The sequence below is a fragment of the Pristiophorus japonicus genome, chromosome 7, assembly GCF_044704955.1.
Source record: "Pristiophorus japonicus isolate sPriJap1 chromosome 7, sPriJap1.hap1, whole genome shotgun sequence".
In the NCBI taxonomy this organism is placed as follows: domain Eukaryota; kingdom Metazoa; phylum Chordata; class Chondrichthyes; family Pristiophoridae; genus Pristiophorus; species Pristiophorus japonicus.
In genome coordinates, this window is record NC_091983.1 from 241,888,126 (window position 1) to 241,911,785 (window position 23,660).

A 23,660-nucleotide genomic window follows, 5' to 3' on the forward strand; every position below is an offset into this window, starting at 1 on the left:
TCCCCGTGCCGAGGTGGTGCAGTTTGCAGCCAGTCTTTCTAGGCCCATCGGAGCTCAAGGTCATTCTGCAAGGCCATCGGCAGTCTCCTTCATTGATAGTCAGCAGCCTTCTACCAGCCACTGGGGTAACACTGCATAACATTTGGATAGGCAAAGGCACACGCAAGACAGGCACTTAGGAATGCATAATGGTGATTAGTTGATATCGTTATGTGATATTGAATAGATTGATGTATAAAGTTGGATTGGAATATTTCTTTTGTGGTGGCTTTTATTTCAGCTTAGAGGATGCAGTGATGGTCAGTAACAGAGGGAAGGTAAGGTGTGGGATTATTGCTGAAAGGGTATTTGTGGTTGTGTTTATTGATACCGCAGCCGGAGGCGCCGATCATGGACAGTGTTATGCACTTATGAATGACTCCACGAGGCAATGTGCTGTACTCAAACTGTAGTGACCTTGGTCCTTTATTCATAACTCCAGAGTGAGGCACAAGCATGGTGGGCAGCCTTTTATACTGGACCCTCAGGTCTCCCACCGCTGTGCTCTCTGGTGGACAGCCTCTGCCACAGGGGCAGGAAACCCCGGTCTCCACCAGTTGCACCCTCTAGTAGTGCCAGCATAGTATATACACAGTGTAAACCTTATTGACAGTACATCAGGTAACAAGTCTCCATCTTATGCAACTATACAGTGACTACACAGAGAGTATATCTATAGTCTGCATATATAACAGACAGCATGGATAGAAAAGACTGTCTGTGTTGGCTCCGCCCTTCTGCTTCCTCCTCCTTCTCTTCCTCCTCCTCCCCCTCTTCTGGTTGCCATATGCCTGATGACAAGCGCTGTGCCTTCATGATGGTGATGTTGTGGAGCATGCAGCAGATTAGGACGAACATTGAGACTCACTCTGGTGAGTACTGCAGGGCTCCTCCAGAGCAGTCCAGGCTGTTTAAAGACGCCAATGTTCTGCTTTATCAGATTCCGTGCAGCAGCTCTCATTCTACGCATGCTGCCCGCGTATGGTTTGGTTGCGGAGCGGAGTCATGAGTATAATGGTCATCGGCTAGCCCTTGCCGCCCAGTAGCCACCCTCTGGTTTGTTGTGGTTGCTCAAAGACTGAGGGAACAGCAGGCTGGCACAGAATAATAGCAGCATGACTGATTCCAGGATACCTGGCATTCACCATGATGCTGTGCTGAGCAGGGTCGGACACCAGCTACACATTCAGCGAGTGGAAACTTTTGCGGTACATCTCAACATTTAGATGCGGCGCCTGTAAAACCTATGCGTGTAGTCGATGGCGCCCTGCAGCATAGGGAAGCCTGCTGTTCTGGCAAAGCCACGTGCATGCTCTGCTTGCTTCTCTCTGGTCAGAGAAAAGAGAACAAACTCCCCTCTCCTGGCGTAAAGAGCATCTGTCACCTTCCTTCTGCAGCAGTGGACGGTGAACTGGGAGATGTCGTTGCTCCAGCCTGGAAGGATCCTGATGCGAGGAAATTCAGGGTCACGTTCATCTTCAGAGCCACTGGAACACTGAACTTACCTCGTGTGAGGCTCCAGGTCTGGTTGCGAGATGCGGCAGAGTTCTGTAAGCATCGCCTTCGTAAAGCACAGAAGCCTCACACACTGTTGCTAGCTCAGGCTGAGCTATGAGAATTACTCTCGGAAGAGCCTAGGTAGGTAAGGCCACCTACTGAGAGCCCTTCTCCCTCTCCTCCTCTTCCTCTGCAACCAGCTTGTCCTCTTCTTCGTTACTTCTGCTCCATCTCCTTCTCATGAAAACTAGAGTGCACATGATTGGGAACAAGTGCAGTGACCAGAATCAAGGACTTCTCCACTTACAGCACCACTCTCTGTCACCTCACCATCATTAAACAACTCTGGAAAGCTCCAAACACTTCTACAAACTTACAGAGAGCTGTAAGAAATTAATCAGCAACTAACCTTAGAGTACACTGGATTACAGTGCTACTTTTCTGCACTGGACTACACTGGATTATACCGTACGACTACCTTCTCCATCTCTGCTGCTAAAGTTTATTTTTCCTTTGAACTACCGCTGTGTTTCAGCTGGATTTTCAGCTCTGCTGGCTTCGAGCTAGCAGCTGTTGTTTCACTCCTCTTCTGGCCGCTGGCTGTGGTTTTACGGCGATCTACAAACTTGTGACAACGTCGCCATCATCTTTCTGCAGCATTATCGACTCTCCTACAGCACATCGTCGAACTCTCTACACTTCAAATAGCTTCTGGACTTCACTTGCCTGCTTTGGACAGCGGTTCGTCGATACTGCGTGCTGGCCCCATCCTGTTTATGTCGGCTTTGTCCTTCCATGGGACCTCTGACTTTGACCCTGGTCTCCCTAGTATTGTATCCCATTAACTACTATATTTAAACAGGCCTCTGAACCTGAGCTTTTCCCGTGTCCGCTCGCATGCTGCCACTCCAGACCCAAGCTATTCAATACTTTCCACTTTTTACCCCTCTTTCCTTTGCTCTTGATCCCTCCCTGACTGTTCTCTCCTCTCATCATGCTTCCTTTCATCTCTCCTCCCTCGGATACTCTGCCTTCCCCTCCCCAATCCTTCATTACTCTTCGACCTTCCTACTCTCCTGCCACCATCCCAGGCTTGACTCCCTTCTAGATAAGCCTAGAGCTTCCCTCTGTGCCTCTCTTGGCATCCTACGAAGGGTCCATCGAGGCAATCGCCGCGACCTCCTTACGAGCAGCAAACACAACTGTCCCATCCTACTCTCTCGCCAACCTTCCCACCCAGCGCGCTCACTGGGGACTAATCTTGCCAATCTCCTCCCCGTTCAATTTACCCCTCCAGGGCTGACCCTGTGGACGATGGCAGTGGGGCAGCCATCACCGATCCTCTTCGCATCTCGAACAAGGCCCTTCCCATTCATGAGTTTAACGTGGATGATGGCATCGACATCATGGCCCTGATGGAAACTTGGTTGAGGGGTGAGGACACCTTACCCTAACTGAAGCCTCCTCGCCCAGCTATACCTTCCACCACTTGCCCCGCCCAGACCAACCTAATGGCGGTGTGTCTCTCATCAAATCACACCTTGGTCTGTCCCTCTACTCCTTCAGCACTTTCCCCTCCTTTGAGCATCTCATCTTATTCTACCCCTCTTGGCTCTCATTTAAAGTTCTCGTTCTCCTCCACCCACCCAAGTACCATAAACATTTTATTACCGATACTTCTTCACTACTTTTCTCCCCCTGCCTCTGCACTGAACGACTTCTCATCCTCGGTGATTTCCACCTCTATCTGAATTCATCATGCTCTCTCTCCTCTGAGTTCACTATCCTCCCTTAATCTCTCTCTCCATGTAAACTCCACAACCCATATTCACGGCCACCCCCTTGGACCTTGCCATCTCTTGTGGCCTCGCTACTCCCATCGTATCAATCGCGGATAAGGCCATCTCTGACCACTTCCTCGTATTGCTCTCCACCCACATCCCCCTTCCATCCCCCCAACCTTACCTCCCTCTGTGTCCGCCCCCTGGAAAAAATTCCCCCCCGACTCTCTTACAACTGCACCAATCAACTTCCAACTGTCCAGCCTTTGGCCCTTCATTCACCATGACATTTCTGCAGCTACCATATAAGATATGGTATAAGAACATATAAGATAATGAGGGGGCTCGACAAGGTAGATGCAGAGAGGATGTTTCCACTCATGGGGGAATCTAGAACTAGGGGGCATAGTTTCAGAATAAGGGGTTGCCCATTTAAAACTGAGATGAGGAGGAATTTCTTCTCTCAGAGGGTTATAAATCTGTGGAATTCTCTGTCCCAGAGAGCTGTGGTGGCTGGGTCATTGAATATATTTAAGATGGAGATAGACAGATTTTTGAGCGATAAGGGAGTGAAAGGTTATGGGGAGCGGGCAGGGAAGTGGAGCTGAGCCCATGATTGGATCAGCCATGATCTTAATGAATGGCGGAGCAGGATCGAGAGACCAAATGGCCTACTCCTGCTCCTATTTCTTATTTCCTTATGTCCTCCTTCAAGACGCTTCTTAAAACCTACCTCTTTGACCAAGCTTTTAGCCACCTGCCCTAATTTCTCCTTATGTGGCTTGGTGTCAAATGTTTTTTCTTATAATACTCCTGTTAAGCACGTTGGGTTGTTTCACTATGGTAAAGGCCCTATATAAATAAATGTTGTTGTTGTAGAGGATTCTTGCTGCTGCTGCTCTGCTCTGCGAGGTTAACACACGACGTTTGTAATATGTCTCTACTTATGTGTAGAATAACTCCACGAGGCCTAGTGCTGTGCTTCAACTGCTGTGACCTTAGTCTCTTTATTGTAACTGCAGTGTGGTGACCATCCTGCCTGGGCCTCCCACAGTTACACCCTCTAGTGGTACCAGCATAGTATATACACAGAGTATACAGATATGACAACATTTCCCCCCCACCCCCCAAGTCTTTGATGCGAATTAGTTACAGGCGATCCGGAACTCTGTGCTCCCTGGTTGATTGTCTGAGTATCACTTCTGGCATGGTGAGTTGGTCGGGCCACTGCTGTCTTGCAGCGCTGTTGGTCTGACTAGACTGTTGGAGATAGTGGGATCATCCTCGTGGTTGGCAGCTAGGTCTGTTGCTGATTGGGTGTGTGTTGGAGGATTGCTGAAGGTCAAGTCCTCTCCTGGTAGTTCCTGGTTACCTGTAAATCGCCATTTGGTCAGGTCCAAATGCTTTCTGCGCGTTTGTCCGTTAAGCAGTTTGACAACAAACACTCTATTCCCCTCCTTGGCTAAAACAGTGCCAGCGACCCATTTGGGGCCATGACTGTGATTCAGCACAAACACTGGGTCGTTTACAGTGATGTCGCGTGATACAGCCGCGCGATCATGGTACATGTTTTGCCGATAACGCCTGGTTTCTACCTGATCGTTGAGGTCAAGGTGGACTAAGGAGAGCCTGGTTTTGAGTGCACGTTTCATTAGTAACTCCGCAGGGGGGACACCGGTAAGTGAGTGGGGTCTTGTCCTGTAATTGATCAGCACCCGGGATAGGCGAGTTTGTAAGGAACCTTCCGTGACGCGTTTCAAGCTCAGCTTTATGGTTTGGACTGCTGCTCTGCTTGGCCGTTGGATGTGGACTTGAACGGGGCAGACCTGACATGCTTGATGCTATTATGGGTCATGAATTCATTGAATTCGAGCTGGTGAAACACGGACCATTGTTGCTGACCAGAATGTCGGGCAAGCCATGGGTGGTGAACATGGCCCTGAGGCTTTCAATGGTGGTGGTGGACATGCTGGATGCCATTATTACACATTCGATCCACTTAGAGTAGACGTCCACTACAACGAAGAACATTTTTCCTAGAAAGGGGCTCATATAATCTACGTGGATCCTGGACCATGGTTTTGAGGGCCAGGACCACAGACTAAGTAGAATCTCCCTGGGAGCATTGCTCAATTGTGAGAAAGTGTTACACTGGCGCATGCACGACTCCAAGTCCGAGTCAATACCGGGCCACCAGATGTGGGACCTGGCGATAGCCTTCATCATGACCATGCCTGGGTGGGCACTGTGTAGGCCACGTATGAAGGTTGCCCTGCCTTTTTTTGGCAAGAAAACGCATAAGAGGCAATCCAATTGGATGGACATTTCGTCTTTACGATGGTGAAATGGCTTTATCTCGTCTTGCATTTCTCTTGGGACCACTGACCAGCCCCCATTGAGGAAGCAACTTTTTACAAGAGATAACACCGGGCCCTGGTTGGTCCAGATCCTGGTCTGGCAGGCTGTTACGAGTGACCCTTCGCTTTCGACGACGTCCATGACCAGGCACAGGACTGCGGGCTGTGCCATTTCCACCCGTGGGCAACGGTAGCCGGCTGAGGGCATCGGTGCAATTCTCAGTGCCTGGCCTGTGGCAGATTGTGTGATCATAGGCTGACAGTGTTCAGTGTTAGTGCCCATCTTTGGATTTGCGACGAAGCATTGGTGTTTATGCCTTTGCTTTCCGAAAACAGTCAGATTAGGGGCTTTGGTCGGTTTCTAACTCGAACCTGAGTCCGAACAAATACTAGTGCATTTATTTTACCCCATAGACACAGGCAAAGCCTCCTTCTTGACCATACTGTAGGCTCTTTCGGCCTTGGATAGACTTCTAGATGCATATGCAACCGGTTGAAGTTTGCCCGCTACATTTGCTTGCTGTAAAACACACCTGACACCGTACGACGACGCGTCACATGCTAAAACTAGACGTTTACCTGGGTCATACAATACAAGCAACTTGTTCGAACACAGCAAGTTTCTGGCCTTTTTGATGGCAGCCTCTTGACTTGTGCAATGGTTCGAGCAAGGTGCTCAACCCTGGAAGAAAGTTACCGAAATAGTTGAGGAGTCCCAGGAACGAGCGCAGCTCCATCACATTTCGTGGTCTGGGTGCATTCTTGATGGTCTTTGTTTTCGAGTCCGTGGGCCTGATGCCGTCTGCCACAATCTTCCTCCCCAGGAATTCTACCTCTGGCGCCAGGAAGACACATTTGGATCGTTTCAGCCGGAGTCCTACTCCGTTTAGTCGAATTAAAACCTCTTGCAGGTTGTGCAGGTGTTCGGTGGTGTCGCGACCAGTGATTAGAATGTCATCCTGAAATACAACGGTGCGTGGAACCGATTTCAACAGACTCTCCATGTTCCTTTGGAATATGGCTACAGCCGAGCGGATCCCGAAAGGGCACCTGTAATATAAAAACAATCCCTTGTGTGTGTTAATGCACGTTAATTTTTTTGACGACTCAGCCAGCTCCTGGGTCATGTAAGCGGAGGTTAGATCTAGCTTGGTGATGCCTTTCCCCCTGCTAATGTCGCAAAGAGATCATCGGCTTTGGGTAGTGGGTACTGGTCCTGTAATGAAACTCGGCTGAACGTTACCTTGTATTCGCCGCAGATTCTGACCGTGCCATCGCTCTTTAGTACGGGAACAATCAGGCTGGCCCACTCGTTGAATTCGATCGGTGATATGATTCCCTCGCATTGAAGTCTGTCCAATTCGATCTCCACTTTCTCCCTCATTATGTAAGGGACCGCTTGAGCCATGTGATGAACAGGCTGTGCCTCGGGGACCAAGTGGATCTGCACTTTGGCGCCTGTGAAGTTGCTGATGCTGAGTTCAAATAAGGATGGGAACTTGCTCAGTACTTGAGCACAGGAAGCATCGTCCACTGAAGATAGTGCTTTGACATCTTCACAGTTCCACTGAATCTTCCCCATCCAGCTCTGCCTGGTACAACCCACAGTAGCAATTCGTGTATCTCTCCATCATAGGATAATTTTACATTCACACTGCCGATAACTGGGATCAGTTCCTTGGTGTAAGTGTGCAGCTTTGTCTGAATCGGGCTCAGCTTGGGTCTTTGTGCTTTGTTGTTGCCCCACAGCCTTTCAAATGCCTTCTGTCTCATAATTGACTGACTCACCCCCATGTCCAGCTCCATGGATACAGGAACGCCATTTAATTTAACTTTCATCATCATGGGGGGGCTTTTGGTAGTGAAGGTGTGCACCCCGTGCACTGCTTCCTTGGGCTGAGTCGTCTTTCTAGCTTGTACTTTATGATCCTTGCTGGATCGGAAACCTCCTGCTGACTCCTCTGCCACATTTTGAGTCGCAGTTCTTCTGCACATTCGCTGTGGTTGACCCTTTTGGCCGCAGCCTTTGCACACGACTGGACCCGACCCGCGCTCCTGTTCCCGCTCCGCCCCCCCCTGACTGGACCCGACCCGCGCTCCTGTTCCCGCTCCGCCCCCCCGACTGGACCCAACCCGCGCTCCTGTTCCCGCTCCGCCCCCCCCCCCCCTCCGACCCGACCCGACCCATGCTCCTGTTCCCGCTCCGCCCCCCCCCCCGACTGGACCCCGACCCGACCCGACCCGCGCTCCTGTTCCTGCTCCCCGCCTCCCCGACTGGACCCGACCCAACCCGTGCTCCCGCCACCCGACCCGACCCCCCACTGGACCCGACCCGACTCTCGCTCCCGGACTGGATCCGACCTGACCTCCCTCTCCCTCCCCTCCGGCTCCCTCTCCCTCCCCCCCCTCACTCCCTCCCTATCCCTCCCCCCCCCGACCAGAACCGAACCTCCCCTCCCCAACCCGACCCAACCCAACGCCACCTACCTATAAATCTGGTGCTGGGGACGGGCCCTGCCCGAAGTCTCGGGCCGGCCCGTTCAGCCTTCGGTCCCGAAAGGCCTGCCTGAAGCACTTTCACACAGATAGGAAGATGGTTTATTTAATCTTTTCTTTGCTTATAAATGTTTATTCAGGTTGGATTTATTTGTATAATATTTGTATAAGTATAAATAAGGATTTATTATAGAATTTAATGACTTCCCTTCCCCCCCCCTCCCCCCCCACCTCGTTCTGGACGCCTAATTTGTAACCTGCACCTGATTTTTTAATGTGTGGAACAGGTTTTTTCAGTTCGACAAAAATCTTCACTTGCTCCATTCTACTTTAGTTCGGAGTACGTTTTCACTGTGGAAACTTTGAAATCAGGCGTCAGTGGCCGGACACGCCCCCTTTTGTAGAAAAAATTCTGTTCCAAAGTAGAACTGTTCTACCTGACTAGAACTGCAGAAAAAAAAATGTGGAGAATTGAGATTTCTAAGATAGTCCATTCTCCACCAGTTGCTCCTAAAAATCAGACGCAAATCATGTGGAAACTTGGGCCCATAGTGTCTGAATCGACACAGACGGGCCCGATGGTTACCCCCGCAATGCCAGCATGTTAAACGATTCACATTTACACCGCTTGCCGGATTCTGAGTCGAAGATCTAATTCTTTGATCAACAATTATTTTCTGCACAGTACTTGCGAGTGAGTTTTGATTCTGGGAGGTCGTGAACGCCTGGCTTAAGTTGATGGTCCACTTCACATCCCATCCCGTCGCAAAAACGTCCTGCAACACATTGTTGAGGAATTCACCAAATTCGCACGGTTCCGCGAGCCTTTGTAGGTCTGCGACATATTCCACTAAATTCTGGCCCTCGGTGCGGCGGTGTGTGTAGAAGCAATACCTGGCCAGCGAAACCCGGGTAAAGGCTTCAACCTCTGTAAACTTTTCTAAACTACCAACGGCAGCCATCTCTGCGTGTAAGTCCGTGATCTGTACTCGTCGCCAGTTAATATGTCTCTACTTATGTGTAGAATAACTCCATGAGGCCTAGTGCTGTGCTTGAACTGCTGTGATCTTAGTCTCTTTATTGTAACTGCAGAGTGCCTTCACCGCGTGATGACCAGCCTTTTATACAGCTCCTGCCTGGGCCTCCCACAGTTGCACATTCTAGTGGTATCAGCTTGGTATATAAACAGGGTATACATATGTGACAGTTAGCTCCAGCATTCAGGACAAAATGGGATCTGCCTACTCAACATATTTCAAATGCACAGTCCTAACACCCGCCCTACCGCCCTTTATCAGAAGTTTCGCGTGCAGTGTGGATGCCATTTTATTATCATAACACAGTGCCCATAGCGCTGAAAAATTGGGCGCTATGACAGCAAATTTCTAGCCCCGTGTTAAAAGTGGGTTTTGGTGTGAGAATAGAAGTAATGTTAACTGGGGAGGCTAGTACCAATGGCAGCAATAGAGTGAGAAGCAGGCTATATGCAAACCCATCTATCTAAGTTACCAGATACATTCAAGACCAGTAAGTAAAGCAAATAGTAGTCATAAACAGATGCCAACTTGAGTACACACAATGCTAGCTGTCACTTGCCATATGAGCATGCTTTCCTGTTATCCCTGCTCTATCAATAAGTATCTTTCTGTCTATAGTCAAATACAGGAAGCTCCCTACTTATTTCCACTGACCTGGAAGTGTTTGTATGATTGACAGTTGCATCTACTGGAGTAGAAATGGCTGATCAGGAAACAATATTGCCTAGAAGTTTTCCATACAACCGTTTTACAGATGTAAAACAGGCAGCTAAGCATCCAATATGGCGGGTAAAGTACACACGCCCGCTCCAGGCAGAAGTGCGCAGCCCACCATATTGGTTCCGGATCCTCTGCTGTAGGTGTCCAGGGCATGCTCCGGAGCGATACCAGAAGCTCATTACAATATTTAAGTAAATGTCCTATACTCATTATAAGACTCTCTTGTGAAATTGGTCTGCCCTCACGTCTGACTCGCCATGTGATAAACCATCATCATCATCATCATAGGCAGTCCCTCGAACCGAGGATGACTTGCTTCCATGTCAAAAAGTTCATAGGTGTTTCAATGAAGGACCTAAAATTCCAGATCCGAACTAAATCTTGAAGGGTGGAAGATGCCTGTGTGTGGATTTATTTAACGTGTGGTGGCCGTTGCACACCAGCCATCACACGGGCTTGACAGAGCTAGGTCTTGGTCCAGTGGCAAGGATTAACCAAGATGACTGGAGACCAGCTCTGCTGCGCACACATATCACAGTATGGGCTGGCCCGTGCTGCCCCTGGGCCCTCACCTCTTCTGGGTCCTGAACTCACGCCTCTCCTGGGCCCCGATCACATCACTCTACATTCCCTCGCCACTCCTTCGCCCGGACCTCGCCGGTCCTGCTGCACCTGGATCTTGGTGACGTCCCTCTCTACTGCCATTGCTCTCCTGCTCCAGCACGTGCTGCTCCCTGGAGTGGTACGCAGCCACGCTGCTCCTTCTGCTCCCCGGCCTGCTCCGATGGTACTCGCAGGCCAGGGGCTGCTCAGTAACGCATGGCACTAACGCGTGGCAAGGACCATTCAGCTATTTCAAGGGTACACCTACTGCATGCTGGTTAATAGCTGGGTTGTCCTTTTAGGCTGTTGGTTAACCTCTGGGTATTTCTTTGCCTTTTTTCTACAACTTAATTTTAATTCGATTAAGAATTTTTTGCTGGTGCTGGGCTGCTTTCAAAATAGTTTTAATGCAGTCATGGAGGTCTGGTGGGGCTGCCTTTGGGGCTGAAGGGTGAGAGGGAGCAGCCAGGAAGACATCATAGAACAGGAGCAGCTGGGAGAAGAGGAAGGAAGAGGGCAGTACGCAGGAGGCCATGCCCACGATGGGTCTTCTGGGATCACCTTCCACAATCTTCATCGATGAGCTTTGTTATCTGCTGCAGCCACAACACGATCTTCAAATCAGGGCACAGAAAGCAGTGCCTGTGGGTGACATCAGTGACATCTCATAGTTTACAGTCCATTGTTATATCAGGGAAGTCACCAAGACTCGCTACGTATAAGGAACACCTACATTATAGAATCATAGAGAATCATAGACGTTTACAGCACGGAAGGAGGCCATTTCGGCCCATCGTGTCCCCGCCGGCCAAAAAGAGGCTATTCAGCCTCATGCCATTTTCCACCTCTAGGTCTGTAACCCTGCAGGTTACAGCACTTCAAGTGCACATCCAAGTACTTTTTAAATGTAGTGAGGGTTTCTGCCTCTACCACCCTTTCAGGCAATGATCCCCACCAAACATCTGTGTGAAGAAATTTCCCCTTAAATCCCCTCTAAACCTTCTACCAATTACTTAAAATTTATGCCCCCTGGTTGTCAACCACTTTGCTAACGGAAATAGGCCCTTTATAGCCACTTTATTTAGGCCCCTCATAATTTTATACACCTCAATGAGGTCTCCCCTCAGCCTCCTCTGTTTCAAGGAAAACAAACCCAGCCTATCCAATCGGTCCTCATAGCTAAGATTCTCCACTCCTGGCAACATCCTCGTAAATCTCCTCTGAACCCTCTCCAGTGCAATCACGTCCTTCCTGGAATGCGGTGACCAGAACTGCATGCAGTACTCCAGCTGTGGCCTAACCAGTGTTTTATACAGTTCAAGCGTAACCCGCTTGTATTCTTCGCCTCGGTTAATAAAACAAGCATTCCTTATGCTTTCTTCACCACCTTATCTACCTGGCCTGCTACTTTCAGGGATGTGTGAACACGCACTCCAAGATCCCTTTGTTCCTCTACACTTCTCACTGTCCTACCATTTAATGTGTATTCATTTTCCTTGTTAGCCCTCCCCAAATTACCTCACACATCTCTGGATTAAATTCCATTTGCCACTGTTATGCCCACCTGACCAGTTGATTGATATCTTCCTGCAGTCTGCAGCTTTCTTCTTCATTATCAACCACACAGCCGATTTTAGTATCATCTGCAAACTTCTTAATCATACCCCTTATATTCAAATCTAGATCATTGATATATATTACAAAAAGCAAGGGACCTAGCACTGAGCCCTGCGGAACCCCACTGGAAACATCTCTCCTATCACAAAAACACCAATCAACCATTACTCTTTGCTTCCTGCCTCTGAGCCAATTTTGGATCCAACTTGCCACTTTGCCCTGGATCCCATGGGCTTTTATTTTCATGACCAGTCTGGCATGTAGGACCTTATCAAAAGCTTTGCTAAAATATATTTACACTACATCATACGCACTGCCCTCATCGACCCTCCTTGTTACCCCTCGAAAAATTCAATCAAGTTAGTCAGACACGACCTTCCTTTAACAAATCCGTGCTGACTGTCCTTGATTAATCCATGTCTTGCTAAATGAAGATTTATCCTGTCCTTCAGGATTTTTTCCAATAATTTTCCCACCACTGAGGTTAGGCTGACTGGCCTGTAATTACTCGGTATATCCCTTTCTCCCTTCTTAAACATAGGTACCACATTAGCAGTTCTCCAGTCCTCTGGCACCACACCTGAAGCCAGAGAGGATTAGAATATGATGGTCAAAGCCTCTGCTATTTCCTCTTTTGCTTCTCTTAACAGCCTGGGATACATTTCATCCAGGCCTGGGGACTTATCCACTTTCAAAGCTGCTAAACCCCTTAATAGCTCCTCTCTCACTATGCTTATTTCATCTAATTTTTCGCACCCCTCCTCTTCGATAGCAGTGTCTGCATCACCCCTCTCTTTTGTGAAAACAGACGCAAAGTATTCATTAAGAACCATACCCATATCTTCCGCCTCCACACACAGATTACCCTCTTTAGTTATCCTCTTGCCTTTAATATATTTATAAAACATTTTTGGGTTTTCCTTGATTTCACTTGCCAAGAATTTTTCATGCTCTCTCTTTGCTTTCCTAACATCCTTTTTAATTTCATCCCTGGACTTTCTATATTCCTCCAGCAATTCTGCAGTATTTAGCCCTCGGTATGTCATAAGTTTTCCTTTTTTCTTTATCCTACCCTGTAAGTCTCTAGACATCCAGGGGGCTCTAGATTTGTTAGTCCCACCCTTTTTCTTTAAGGAGTCATATTTGGCCTGAATCCTCCGGATCTCCTCCTTGAATGCCTTCTACTGCTGTGACACTTATTTACCATCAAGTAGCTGTTTCCAGTCCACTTTGGCCAAATCACATCTCAGCTTAGCAAAGTTGCCTTTTCCCCAATTTAGAACTTTTATTCCTGGTCTATCCTTGTCCTTTTCCATAACTACCTTAAATCTAACTGAATTATGATCACTAGCACCTAAATGCTCTCCCACTGAGACCCCTTCCACCTGCCCAGCTTCATTCCCTAAAACTAAATCCAGAACCGTCCCCTCTCGTGTTGGGCTTGCTACATACTGGCGAAAAAAGTTCTCTTGAATGTATTTTAGGAATTTTGCACCCTCTATACCCTTCACACTAATTTTGTAGCAGTTAATATTAGGATATTTGAAATCCTCTACTATTACTGCCCTATAGTTTTTGCACTTGTCAGAAATTTGCCTACATATTTGCTCTTCTATCTCCCTCTCACTGTTTGGGGGACAATAGTCCCATCCCAGCAGTGTGATTAACCCTTTTTTGTTTTTCAGTTCAATCCATATGGCTTAGTTTTATGATCCTTCTAACATATCATCCCTCCTCACAGTTGTAATAGTTTCTTTAATCAATATCGCGACCCCCCCCCTCCATTTTTACCCCCCCTCTCTATCCCGTCTGAAAATCCTGTGACCAGAAATGTTGAGCTGCCATACATACGTGCCTCTCTTTTCGCCATGTCTCTGTAATTGCTATAATATCATACTCCCACTTACTGTTTACTTGTGCTCTCGCTATACTCCTTCCATTGATTTATATACCATTTAGTACATCTCTTGGATAGAGTGAAGCAGGACAAGGGAGCCCTAGGATCAGACCACATTGCAAGCTTCCCCAGGATGCAAGATGCCATGGGATGCACCCACATTGCTGTGTGCGCTCCACATCATCATCCCTTTCTGAATAGAAAGGGATTCCACTTGCTCAGCGTTCAGCTTGTTTCCAACCACAGACAGTGTCTGTGCCCCGTTTCCTGGCAGCAGTCATGATTCATGTATCCTGCGCCAGTCCTCTATGCCCCTTCATTCCGACCAAGCAGTCAGGGCACAGGCTGGCTACAAGGCGACAAAGGTACCCATTCCAGACAAGGCCCATGACCCCTATCAGTAGCCTGGGCACAGCTGGAGAGATAGCCTACAACCAGAGCCATGCTGCCACCAGAAACATCATTGCATCATAGAATCATAGAATCATGCAGCACAAAATGAGGGCCGTTCAGTTCATCGTGCCTGTAGCAGCATTTTGTAAGAGCTATTCAATTATTCCCAGTCCCCTGCTCTTTTCCCATAGCCCTGCAAATGTCTTCTTTTCAAGTATATATCCAATTCCCGTTTGAAAGTTATCATTTAAGGCAATGTATTCCAGATCATAACAACTCACTGCGTAAGTTCTCCTCATCTCCCTCCTGATTCTTTCACGAGTTATTTTTTGTACTAATTAATAATGGGTCTCTTCTGACTCCAGATCCGTTTACGCTTACTGGGTTTACTGGCGACTCCGGTATTTGCAGGGCTGTTACGATTTTAGTTAAAATGGTGTTGGGGTCCATTATAGGATTATAGGAGCCCAATTTTAATATATCACAAAGCCCCGCCTACCTGCAGTAACCTCCTAAAAGAGCACGGTTAAAATGGCATGGGTGGGGAATGCGTTGAGAATGTAAGTGCTCTACCGCGATTTTAACCTGTTCCTGTTGGGCGGACAGTGTTTTAGTCAGGTTTCTGGAATCTTGAAAGTTGCTGACAAGCAGTGAGCAGCTCTTGCCTGGTGATTTGTGATTTAAACTCCTTGCACTGGTCTGTCCATCTGATTCTTTCCCCACTCAGACCGTCTATCAGTGCTGACGCAGCTTCCATCTTTCTTCGACATGATTCTGCATCTTCTAATAGATCCTGAAAAATAAAAAGCAGTTTCAATTCAGTCACACTGGATACCAGTGACACACTTCGGGGTTGAATTTCGGTGGGGTTTCGGTGGGGGTACTTGTCCATGAAACACAAAAAGTTAGTATGCCAGTACAGCAAGTAATCAGGAAGGCAAATGGAATGTTGGCCTTTATTGCAAAGGGGATAGAGTATAAAAGCAGGGAAGTCTTGCTACAACTGTACAGGGTATTGGTGAAGCCACACCTGGAGTACTGCGTACAGTTTTGGTCTCCTTATTTAAGGAAGGATATACTTGCATTGGAGATAGTTCAGAGAAGGTTCACGAGGTTGATTCTGGAGATGAAGGGGTTGACTTATGAAGAAAGGTTGAGCAGGTTGGGTCTATACTCATTGGAGTTTAGAAGAATGAGAGGTGATCTTATTGAAACATATAAGATACCGAGGGGACTCGACAAGGTGGATGCACAAAGGATGTTTCTATCGTGGGGGAATCTAGAACTAGGGGGCATAGTTTAAGAATAAGGGATCACCCATATAGAACTGAGATGAGGAAGAATTTCTTCTCTCAGAGGGTCGTAAATCTGTGGAATTCTCTGCTCCAGAGAGCAGTGGAGGCTGGGCCATTGAATATATTTAAGGTGTAGATAGACAGATTTTTGATCTGTCCATCAAGGGAGTGAAGTGTTATGGGGAGCGGGCAGGGAAGCAGAGCTGAGCCCAAGATCAGATCAGCCATGATCTTATTGAATTGCGGAGCAGGCTCGAGGAGCCAAATGGCCTACTCCTGCTCCTATTTCTTATGTTCTTACGATCGGGACAACCCTCACAGAAAGTGAACCTCTTACAACTTTCGTGTCATGTATCTCACATTACTATATATAACTGTATCTTACCATGCTATACATGACTGTAACTGGATATGACCTGTAACAATAAGCATACCTTACCACCAGGGGTGCACTTGCAGGAGACACGCCATACCTGTCCCACTGAGGTATTTTAAGGGAGGTCTCAGGCAAGTGCAGCACTGGAGAGCTGGAATTAAAGGCGCAGGTCCTGAGTGGCCTTGACTTCAGCATGTGTCTCGTGTAAATCAGTACATTAGAGTCAGGACTTAACAGTGGCGACGAATTACGGGATCACAGAATCCACAGAATGGCTACCAACCGCTCAGATGAGAAATACAATGCTGGAGACAATTGGGATGACTTTATAGAAAGGCTCCAGCAAAGCTTTGTGACCAACGACTGGCTGGGCGACGATAAGGCAGACAAGAGAAGAGCCCATCTCTTGACCAGCTGTGGCTCGAAAACATACGCTTTAATGAAAGACCTGCTGGCACCCGAGAAACCGGCAAGCAAGTCGTTTGAGGAGTTGAGAACACTGGTGAGAGACCACCTGAAGCCAGCGGGCAGCCTACACATGGCCAGACACAGGTTCTACAACTACAGGTGCTGTGTGGGCCAGAGCATACCCGACTTCGTGGCGAAACTTCGGAGGCTGACTAGTTCATGTGAGTTCCCCGATGAACTAAGGAGAAAAGTACTGAGACTTTTTTATTGAAGGAATAGACCACGCAGGCATATTCCGAAAGCTTATCGAGACTAAGAATTTGACTCTAGAGGGAGCAGCACTGGTCGCACAGACGTTCTTGGCAGGCGAAGAAGAAACGAGGTTGATCTACACTTCGGGTACGACAACTAACGAAACATCGGAACAAGGGGTTCACATTGTGAAACAAACCGCTACCCCCACACACAGACAAAGGCAGGAGAGCAGGCCTTCAACAGCAGACAGTGGCGCCAGAAGCCATCAAAATCAAGGGCCACATGAACAGCCGATCACACCTCATCAACCCACAATGCGAGCAATCAACAACAGATTGAGAGAAGCTCAAGGGAGATCAGCCAGACGCAGCTCATCCTTCGGAAACAATGGAAACGGTCTGTGTTGGAGATGTGGGGGAAGGCACTCAACCAGGGTGTGTCAATTTCAGCATGCCGTTTGCAGAAACTGCAACTACACAGGGCATCTGGCTCGCATGTGCAGAAAAACAGCAGCTCGGCTGTATACGAAGCGGAAGGGTCGGAAAGCGGACCAGAAGACGGTTGGAACAGTGCACGGGACGCCGAGGTACAGCGGGTTGACACGATCAATGTCCACTGTTCTTACACCAAGACGCCTCCAATTATGATGAGGGTTCTACTCAACGGGATACCCGTCAACATGGAACTGGACACGGGAGCTAGTCAATCTCTCATGAACGTTCAACGATTTGAACCGCTGTGGCCGCACAAAAGCAACAGACCAAAACTCACAAAGATCGACACCAAACTAAGGACCTATACTAAAGAAATCGTCCCAGTCCTTGGCAGCGCCATGCTCTCAGTCACACACAAAGGGATGGTGCACTGACTTTCCCTGTGGATTGTCCCCGGGGATCTCCCAGCCCTGTTGGGGAGAAGCTGGCTAGCAGAACTTAATTGGAAATGGGATGATGTTCATGCCATGTCGTCAGAGTAACGGACCTCCTGCTCAACAGTTCTAAGCCGTTTTGAACATCTCTTTCAGCCAGGTGTGAGCACCTTCAAAGGGGCTAAAGTTAGAATCTACATCACACAGAATGCCAGACTGGTCCATAACAAGGCCAGAGCTGTGCCTTATGTGATGAGAGAAAAGATTGAAAACGAACTGGACTGGCTTCTGCGGGAAGGCATCATTTCTCCCGTGGAATTCAGCGACTGGGCAAGCCCCATCGTCCCCGTCATGAAGCCTGATGGATCCGTGCGAATCTGTGGGGATTACAAGTTTACCATAAACAGAGTCTCCCTACAGGACCAATACACGCTGCCCATGGAGGACCTATTTGCCACGTTGGCTAGAGGAAAACTTTTCTCGAAACTTGACCTCACATCTGCGTATATGACGCAAGAACTGACCGAAGAGTCTAAGCTACTCACCACCATCAACTCACATCGAGGTCTTTTTATGTACAAGCGATGCCCATTCGGCATCAGGTCGGCAGCTGCTATATTCCAGCGCAACATGGAGAGTCTGCTCAAGTCCATCCCGGGGATGGTTGTGTTTCAAGATGACATACTCATCACGGGCAGGGACACTGACTCCCATCTCCGCAATCTTGACGAAGTACTAAGTCGATTGGATCAGGTAGGCCTAAGAGTTAAGAAATCCAAGTGTCTGTTTCTTGCGCCTGAGGTTGAATTTTTGGGCAGAAGGATTGCCGCTGATGGAATCCACCCAACCGAATCCAAAACCGAAGCAATTCGTCTGGCACCCAGGCCCCGGAATGTCTCGGAACTGCGCGCCTTTCTCGGGCTACTTAATTACTTTGGGAACCTTATGCAGAACTTGAGCATGCTGCTGGAGCCTCTCCATGTGCTACTCAGAAAGGGGTGGGATTGGTTTTGGGGGGACGCCCAAGAACACGCCTTCAATAAGGCACGCAACCTTCTATGTTCCAAGAGTTTTTTCGCCTTTTTTGACCCAGGTTAAAAAATTAGTCCTTACGTGTGATGCGTCAGCGTACGGGGTCGGGTGTGTTTTGCAGCACATCAACGATGCGGGTAAATTGCAGCCCGTTGCTTATGCCTCCAGGTCACTTTCGCGGGCGGAGCGCGGGTACGGTATGGTTGAGAAGGAGGCGCTTGCGTGTTAGTATGGTGTCAAAAAGATGCACCACTACCTTTTTGGGGCCAAGTTTGCGTTAGAAACCGACCACAAACCTCTCACATCCCTACTATCCGAGTGCAAGGCAATCAACGCCAAAGCCTCGGCGCGCATTCAGCGGTGGGCACTCATGCTGGCGGTTTACGACTACACGATAAGGCACAGACCAGGCACAGACAACTGTGCCGACGCGCTTAGCAGGCTACCCCTGGCGACCACAGAAGGGTCCAACGAACAGGACTGTGAGATGGTCATGGCAATCAATGCCTTTGAATCCACAGGTTCGCCCATGATGGCTCGCCAAATCAGAGCCTGGACGACCAGAGACCCCACGTTATCTCTAGTTAAAAGATGCGTTTTAACCAGTGACTGGGCAGAGGCTCGCGATACCTGCCACGAGGAGGTCAAACCTTTTCACAGGCGCATGCATGAACTCTCACTACAGGCAGACTGCTTGATGTGGGGCAGCCAAATAGTTATGCCCTTACGAGGCAGGGAGGCGTTTGTCCAGGAGCTCCATCGCGAGTACCCGGGGATCATCCTTATGAAGGCCATAGCCAGATCTCATGTCTGGTGGCCTGGCATTGATGCGGACTTGGAGCTCTGCGTCCGTCAGTGCACCATTTGTGTCCAACTCAGTAATGCCCCCAGGGAGGCCCCCCCCTAAGCCCCTGGCCCTGGCCCACCAAACCGTGGTCGCGGGTGCATGTAGACTGTGCGGGCCCATTCATGGGCAAAATATTCCTCGTAGCCATTGATGCATTTTCAAAATGGATCGAGTGCACCATTTTAAACTTGAGCACCACCTCCACCACTGTGGAGAGCCTTAGAACCATGTTTGCAACGCACGGCATTCCTGACATATTGGTCAGTGAAAATGGTCCGTGCTTCACCAGCGCAGAATTTCACGATTTTATAGTTGACCACGATATAAATCACGATAAGACACACCTTTCAAGCCGGTCTCCAATGGCCAGGCAGAGCGAGCAGTGCAGATCTTTAAACAAGGTATGCTCAGAATCCAAGGTCCCACGCTGCAGAGCCGCCTTTCGCGACTGCTGCTGGCATACAGATCTCGTCCACATTCGTTGACTGGGGTTTCCCCCGTGCAACAATTGATGAAATGAACCTTAAAGACCAGGCCCTCGTTAATCCTCCCAGACATGCATGAAATTGTTGAGGCTAAGCGTCAAAAGCTAACTGAGTACCATGACTGAAATTCGAGGTGGAGGTGGAATGAGATAGGGGACAAAGTATTTGTGCTAAACTATGGCTGGGGTCCCAAATGGCTTGCAGGGACAGTAACAGACAAAGAGGGAAACAGGCTACTGTTTGTACAAATGGATAATGCCAAACCTGCCGGAGGCATGTAGACCAAGTAAAAAGTAGATTCACTGATAACACTGAAGAACCAGAGGCAGACTACAATGTGGAACTCACACCACACCTGGTGGACAGACAGGTGAAACAACCTGAGGAAAGGGCAGTCTCAACAGACAGCCCAGGCGAGATACCAGCAATCACACCGAATGAAACAGACAGCCCAGGTGAGATACCAGCAATCACACCAAACGAAAAACAGGCACCAAGGCAAACAACTGAACCACAACTAAGACGCTCCATGTGAGAGCGCAGACCACCTGAGAGACTGAATCTATAAAGGCAATAAGACCTTGGGGGAGGGTGATGTCATGTATCTCACATTACTGTATATAACTGTATCTTACCATGCTGTACATAACTGTAACTGGATATGACCTGTAACAATAAGCATACCTTACCACCAGGGGTGCACTTGCAGGAGACACTCCATACCTGTCCCACTGAGGTATATAAAGGGAGGTCTCAGGCAAGTGCAGCACTGGAGAGCTGGAATTAAAGGTGCAGGTCCTGTGTGACCTTGACTTCAGCATGTGTCTCGTGTAAGTCAGTACATTAGAGTCAGGACTTAACATTTAGGAATACTGAAAAACTTTTTTTCTGTTTTGTTAGTCTTTAAATGTGATTGTCAAAGTGAAAGACATTAGCGTTTGAAGGTTCATTAAAACTTCCTCACCTGAACTGCTGATATGTGCTCCTGACACATAAAGTTCCATTCGGGGATGCAAATTCCTAAAATCTTCCCTACAACTTTTGCCGAATGAGCCACTTGTGATAAATGTTTGAATACCTTCTGTATGAAAACATGTTTTTGAATTTTTCCTTTTCTAATGATATTCATTAACTTATGATCCCTTCACTTTTTCTTTGTATCTTTATTGGAAGGTTTTTATTTGTATTAGTTAACTTCTCGATCTGCAATATTATGGGATTTTGACATTTTTTCCCCCTGTTCAATTTGACACCTTCTCCTGAAATCACTCACTTGTGCTGGGATGCTATTCAGCAGGTAGCAGGAATAATCCAGTAATTCACACAAATGGCCATTCATCCTGTGTGAATTTAGACACTGAGTGTCGGCAGGCTAGTCAACCTTGGGAGTACTACAGCCAAGCCTGACCTTGACAGGTTTTGTGATGCTGGAATGTGACATGTGCAAATCAGACCTTTTGAAGTTTTGGCATTAGTAAAAGGAAACCTGAATCAGATAAATACCAAAAATGACCTAACTACATGTCAGTCATTATGATTTCAGACATTAATCAGTTGGGATATAAAAAGATAATTATTTGATTAGCTATAAGACCTTTAAGATTCTGACTCACCATTTTCACTTTCATGGCAGCATCAAACTTTGCCTGTACCTTATCCAGTTCGGCTTGCTTCTCATCCAGTTGGGCCTGAGCTACTCCTAACTCCTTCATGGCCCCTTCGAGACGGTTTTCTTGTACTGCCAAATTAGCCTAAAAACAGGCATTGAACAAGGAAACCCAATCATTTCTATCGTATAGAGAGACCTTTGCACCAACAGAAAATATCTGCTCATTGTGACCTCAGCACTCCTGATGTCAATGAGAAATTAACCTTTCTTGGGTGTCAGGATGTTACAGTAATTAAATCTTAAAGCGACATCGATAGATCAGGTGAGTGGGCAAATGGAGTTCAATGTATGAGGTCATCCGCTTTGGACCTAAGAAAGATAGATCAGAGTATTTTCTAAATGGTGAGAAGCTGGGAACTGTGAAGGAGCAGAGAGATTTAGGGGTCAATGTACAGAAATCACAGAAAACTTGTGTAAAGGTACAGAAAGTGATCAGAGTAATGGAATGCTAGCTTTTATCTCAAGAATGCTAGCATGCATAGAGATGGAAGTTATGGTAGTTATATAAAGCTCTGGGTACCATGTCTCGTTCAATTCTGCGCACTGCAACTCAAGAAGGATATGTTAGTCTTGGAAGTGGTGCTGTGCAGATTCACTAGAATGATACTGGGGCGAAAAGAGTTAAATTATGAGGACAGGTTGCATAGACTAGGGGGCTGAAATTCAGGACTGCCAGAAACCTGGCGCTCTTACCAATTCTTAAGTGTTTTCACCGTCGGGTAGGATGAGGTCGACTCATGATTCAGGGCTTTGGCAGTTTTTTTCCCAGTGGACCGGAAGTCGGTCATAATGGGGGCAGAACTGCAGAGGGGCGGAAGTGGAGGCGGGACAGAGTCTCTGCCGCAGTCATGCAGCAGCGGAGCGTCGATGACGTCACGACGCATGTGCGTCACCACACTCTCCCCTTCACTTAAAGGGGAGAGCCTTCGGCATTGTGATACATCGGTCCACTGGGCCACCAGGGAGGGTTTCGGCCGGGCCAGGGGTCTGGCACCCCGGAGCGGGTGCCAGGCTCCATGTTGGCGGCCCGGCCGAACCCGGGGCATATTTGGCCCGCAATAAAAAACATGGCGGCCGCGGCAGTGCGCCCTCCCCTTGAAGGGCCTCAGCGCTGCCATGACTCACATAGTAAAAACAAGCTGTACCGGCAGAAAAAGCTGCTGGGGGCACCGCACAGCGGATTTAAGATTTTTTGAACTAAATTTTGTGGGAGTTGCGATGGAGGTGCCGGAGATCGGTGGTGCGCACTTTGATGACGCACATGGGACCGGTTGGCAGCAGCGGGGCGGAAGTGGGGGCACCAGAAAAATCCCCAAGCTGAATTTCGATCGTGGTGGCCATTGGACCGGAAGTCGGCGGCTACTCGACTCCGCCATCTGGCCGCTGCTTTCTGGCGGTACATGGCTTTTTTGGGAGGCTAAATTTCAGCTCCTAGGCTTGTATTCTCTTAAGCATACAGGATTATGGGGAGATCTAATTGAGGTGTTGAGGATGATTAAAGAATTTGATAGGGTAGATAGAGAGAAACTATTTCCTCTGGTGGGGGGGTCCAGGACAAGGGGGCATAATCTTAAAATTTAGAGCCAGACCGTTCAGGGATGATGTCAGGAAGCATTTCTTCATGAAAAGGGTAGTGGAAATCTTCAACTCTCTCCCCAAAAAGTGGTTGAGGTTAGGTCAATTGAAAATGGTAAAACTGAGATAGATAGATTTTTGCTAGGCAAGGGTATTAAAGAATAGGGAACCAAGGCGGCTAAATGGATACAGATCAGCCATGAGCTAATTGAGCGCCAGAACAGGCTCAAGGGGCTGAATGGCCTACTCCTGTTCCCATGTCACATGAGTGTAAATAAATAAACAGTAGTTTGTCATTTTTTCATGAAGATGATGCTCCTTTAACATGGTAGGGGACATTTTGTGATGCTCTGCCAATGCCCTGGTAGACATGGACACAGTTCGAAGATAGGCTGCTATACTATGCTCCGACC

General features: G+C 48.1%; 1 protein-coding gene across 1 annotated transcript in view; it reads right to left on the reverse strand.

Moving 5' to 3' along the window:
* LOC139266712 (dynein axonemal heavy chain 8-like) overlaps positions 1-23,660 on the reverse strand; it is a 2,132,242-nt gene that overhangs the window by 162,351 nt on the left and 1,946,231 nt on the right. The window contains exons 77-78 of the mRNA XM_070884298.1: positions 21,617-21,754; positions 15,103-15,230 (exon numbers count right to left, since the gene is read on the reverse strand). Coding sequence (XP_070740399.1) covers positions 15,103-15,230; positions 21,617-21,754 — 266 coding nt within the window. The remainder of the gene's footprint in view (positions 1-15,102; positions 15,231-21,616; positions 21,755-23,660) is intronic.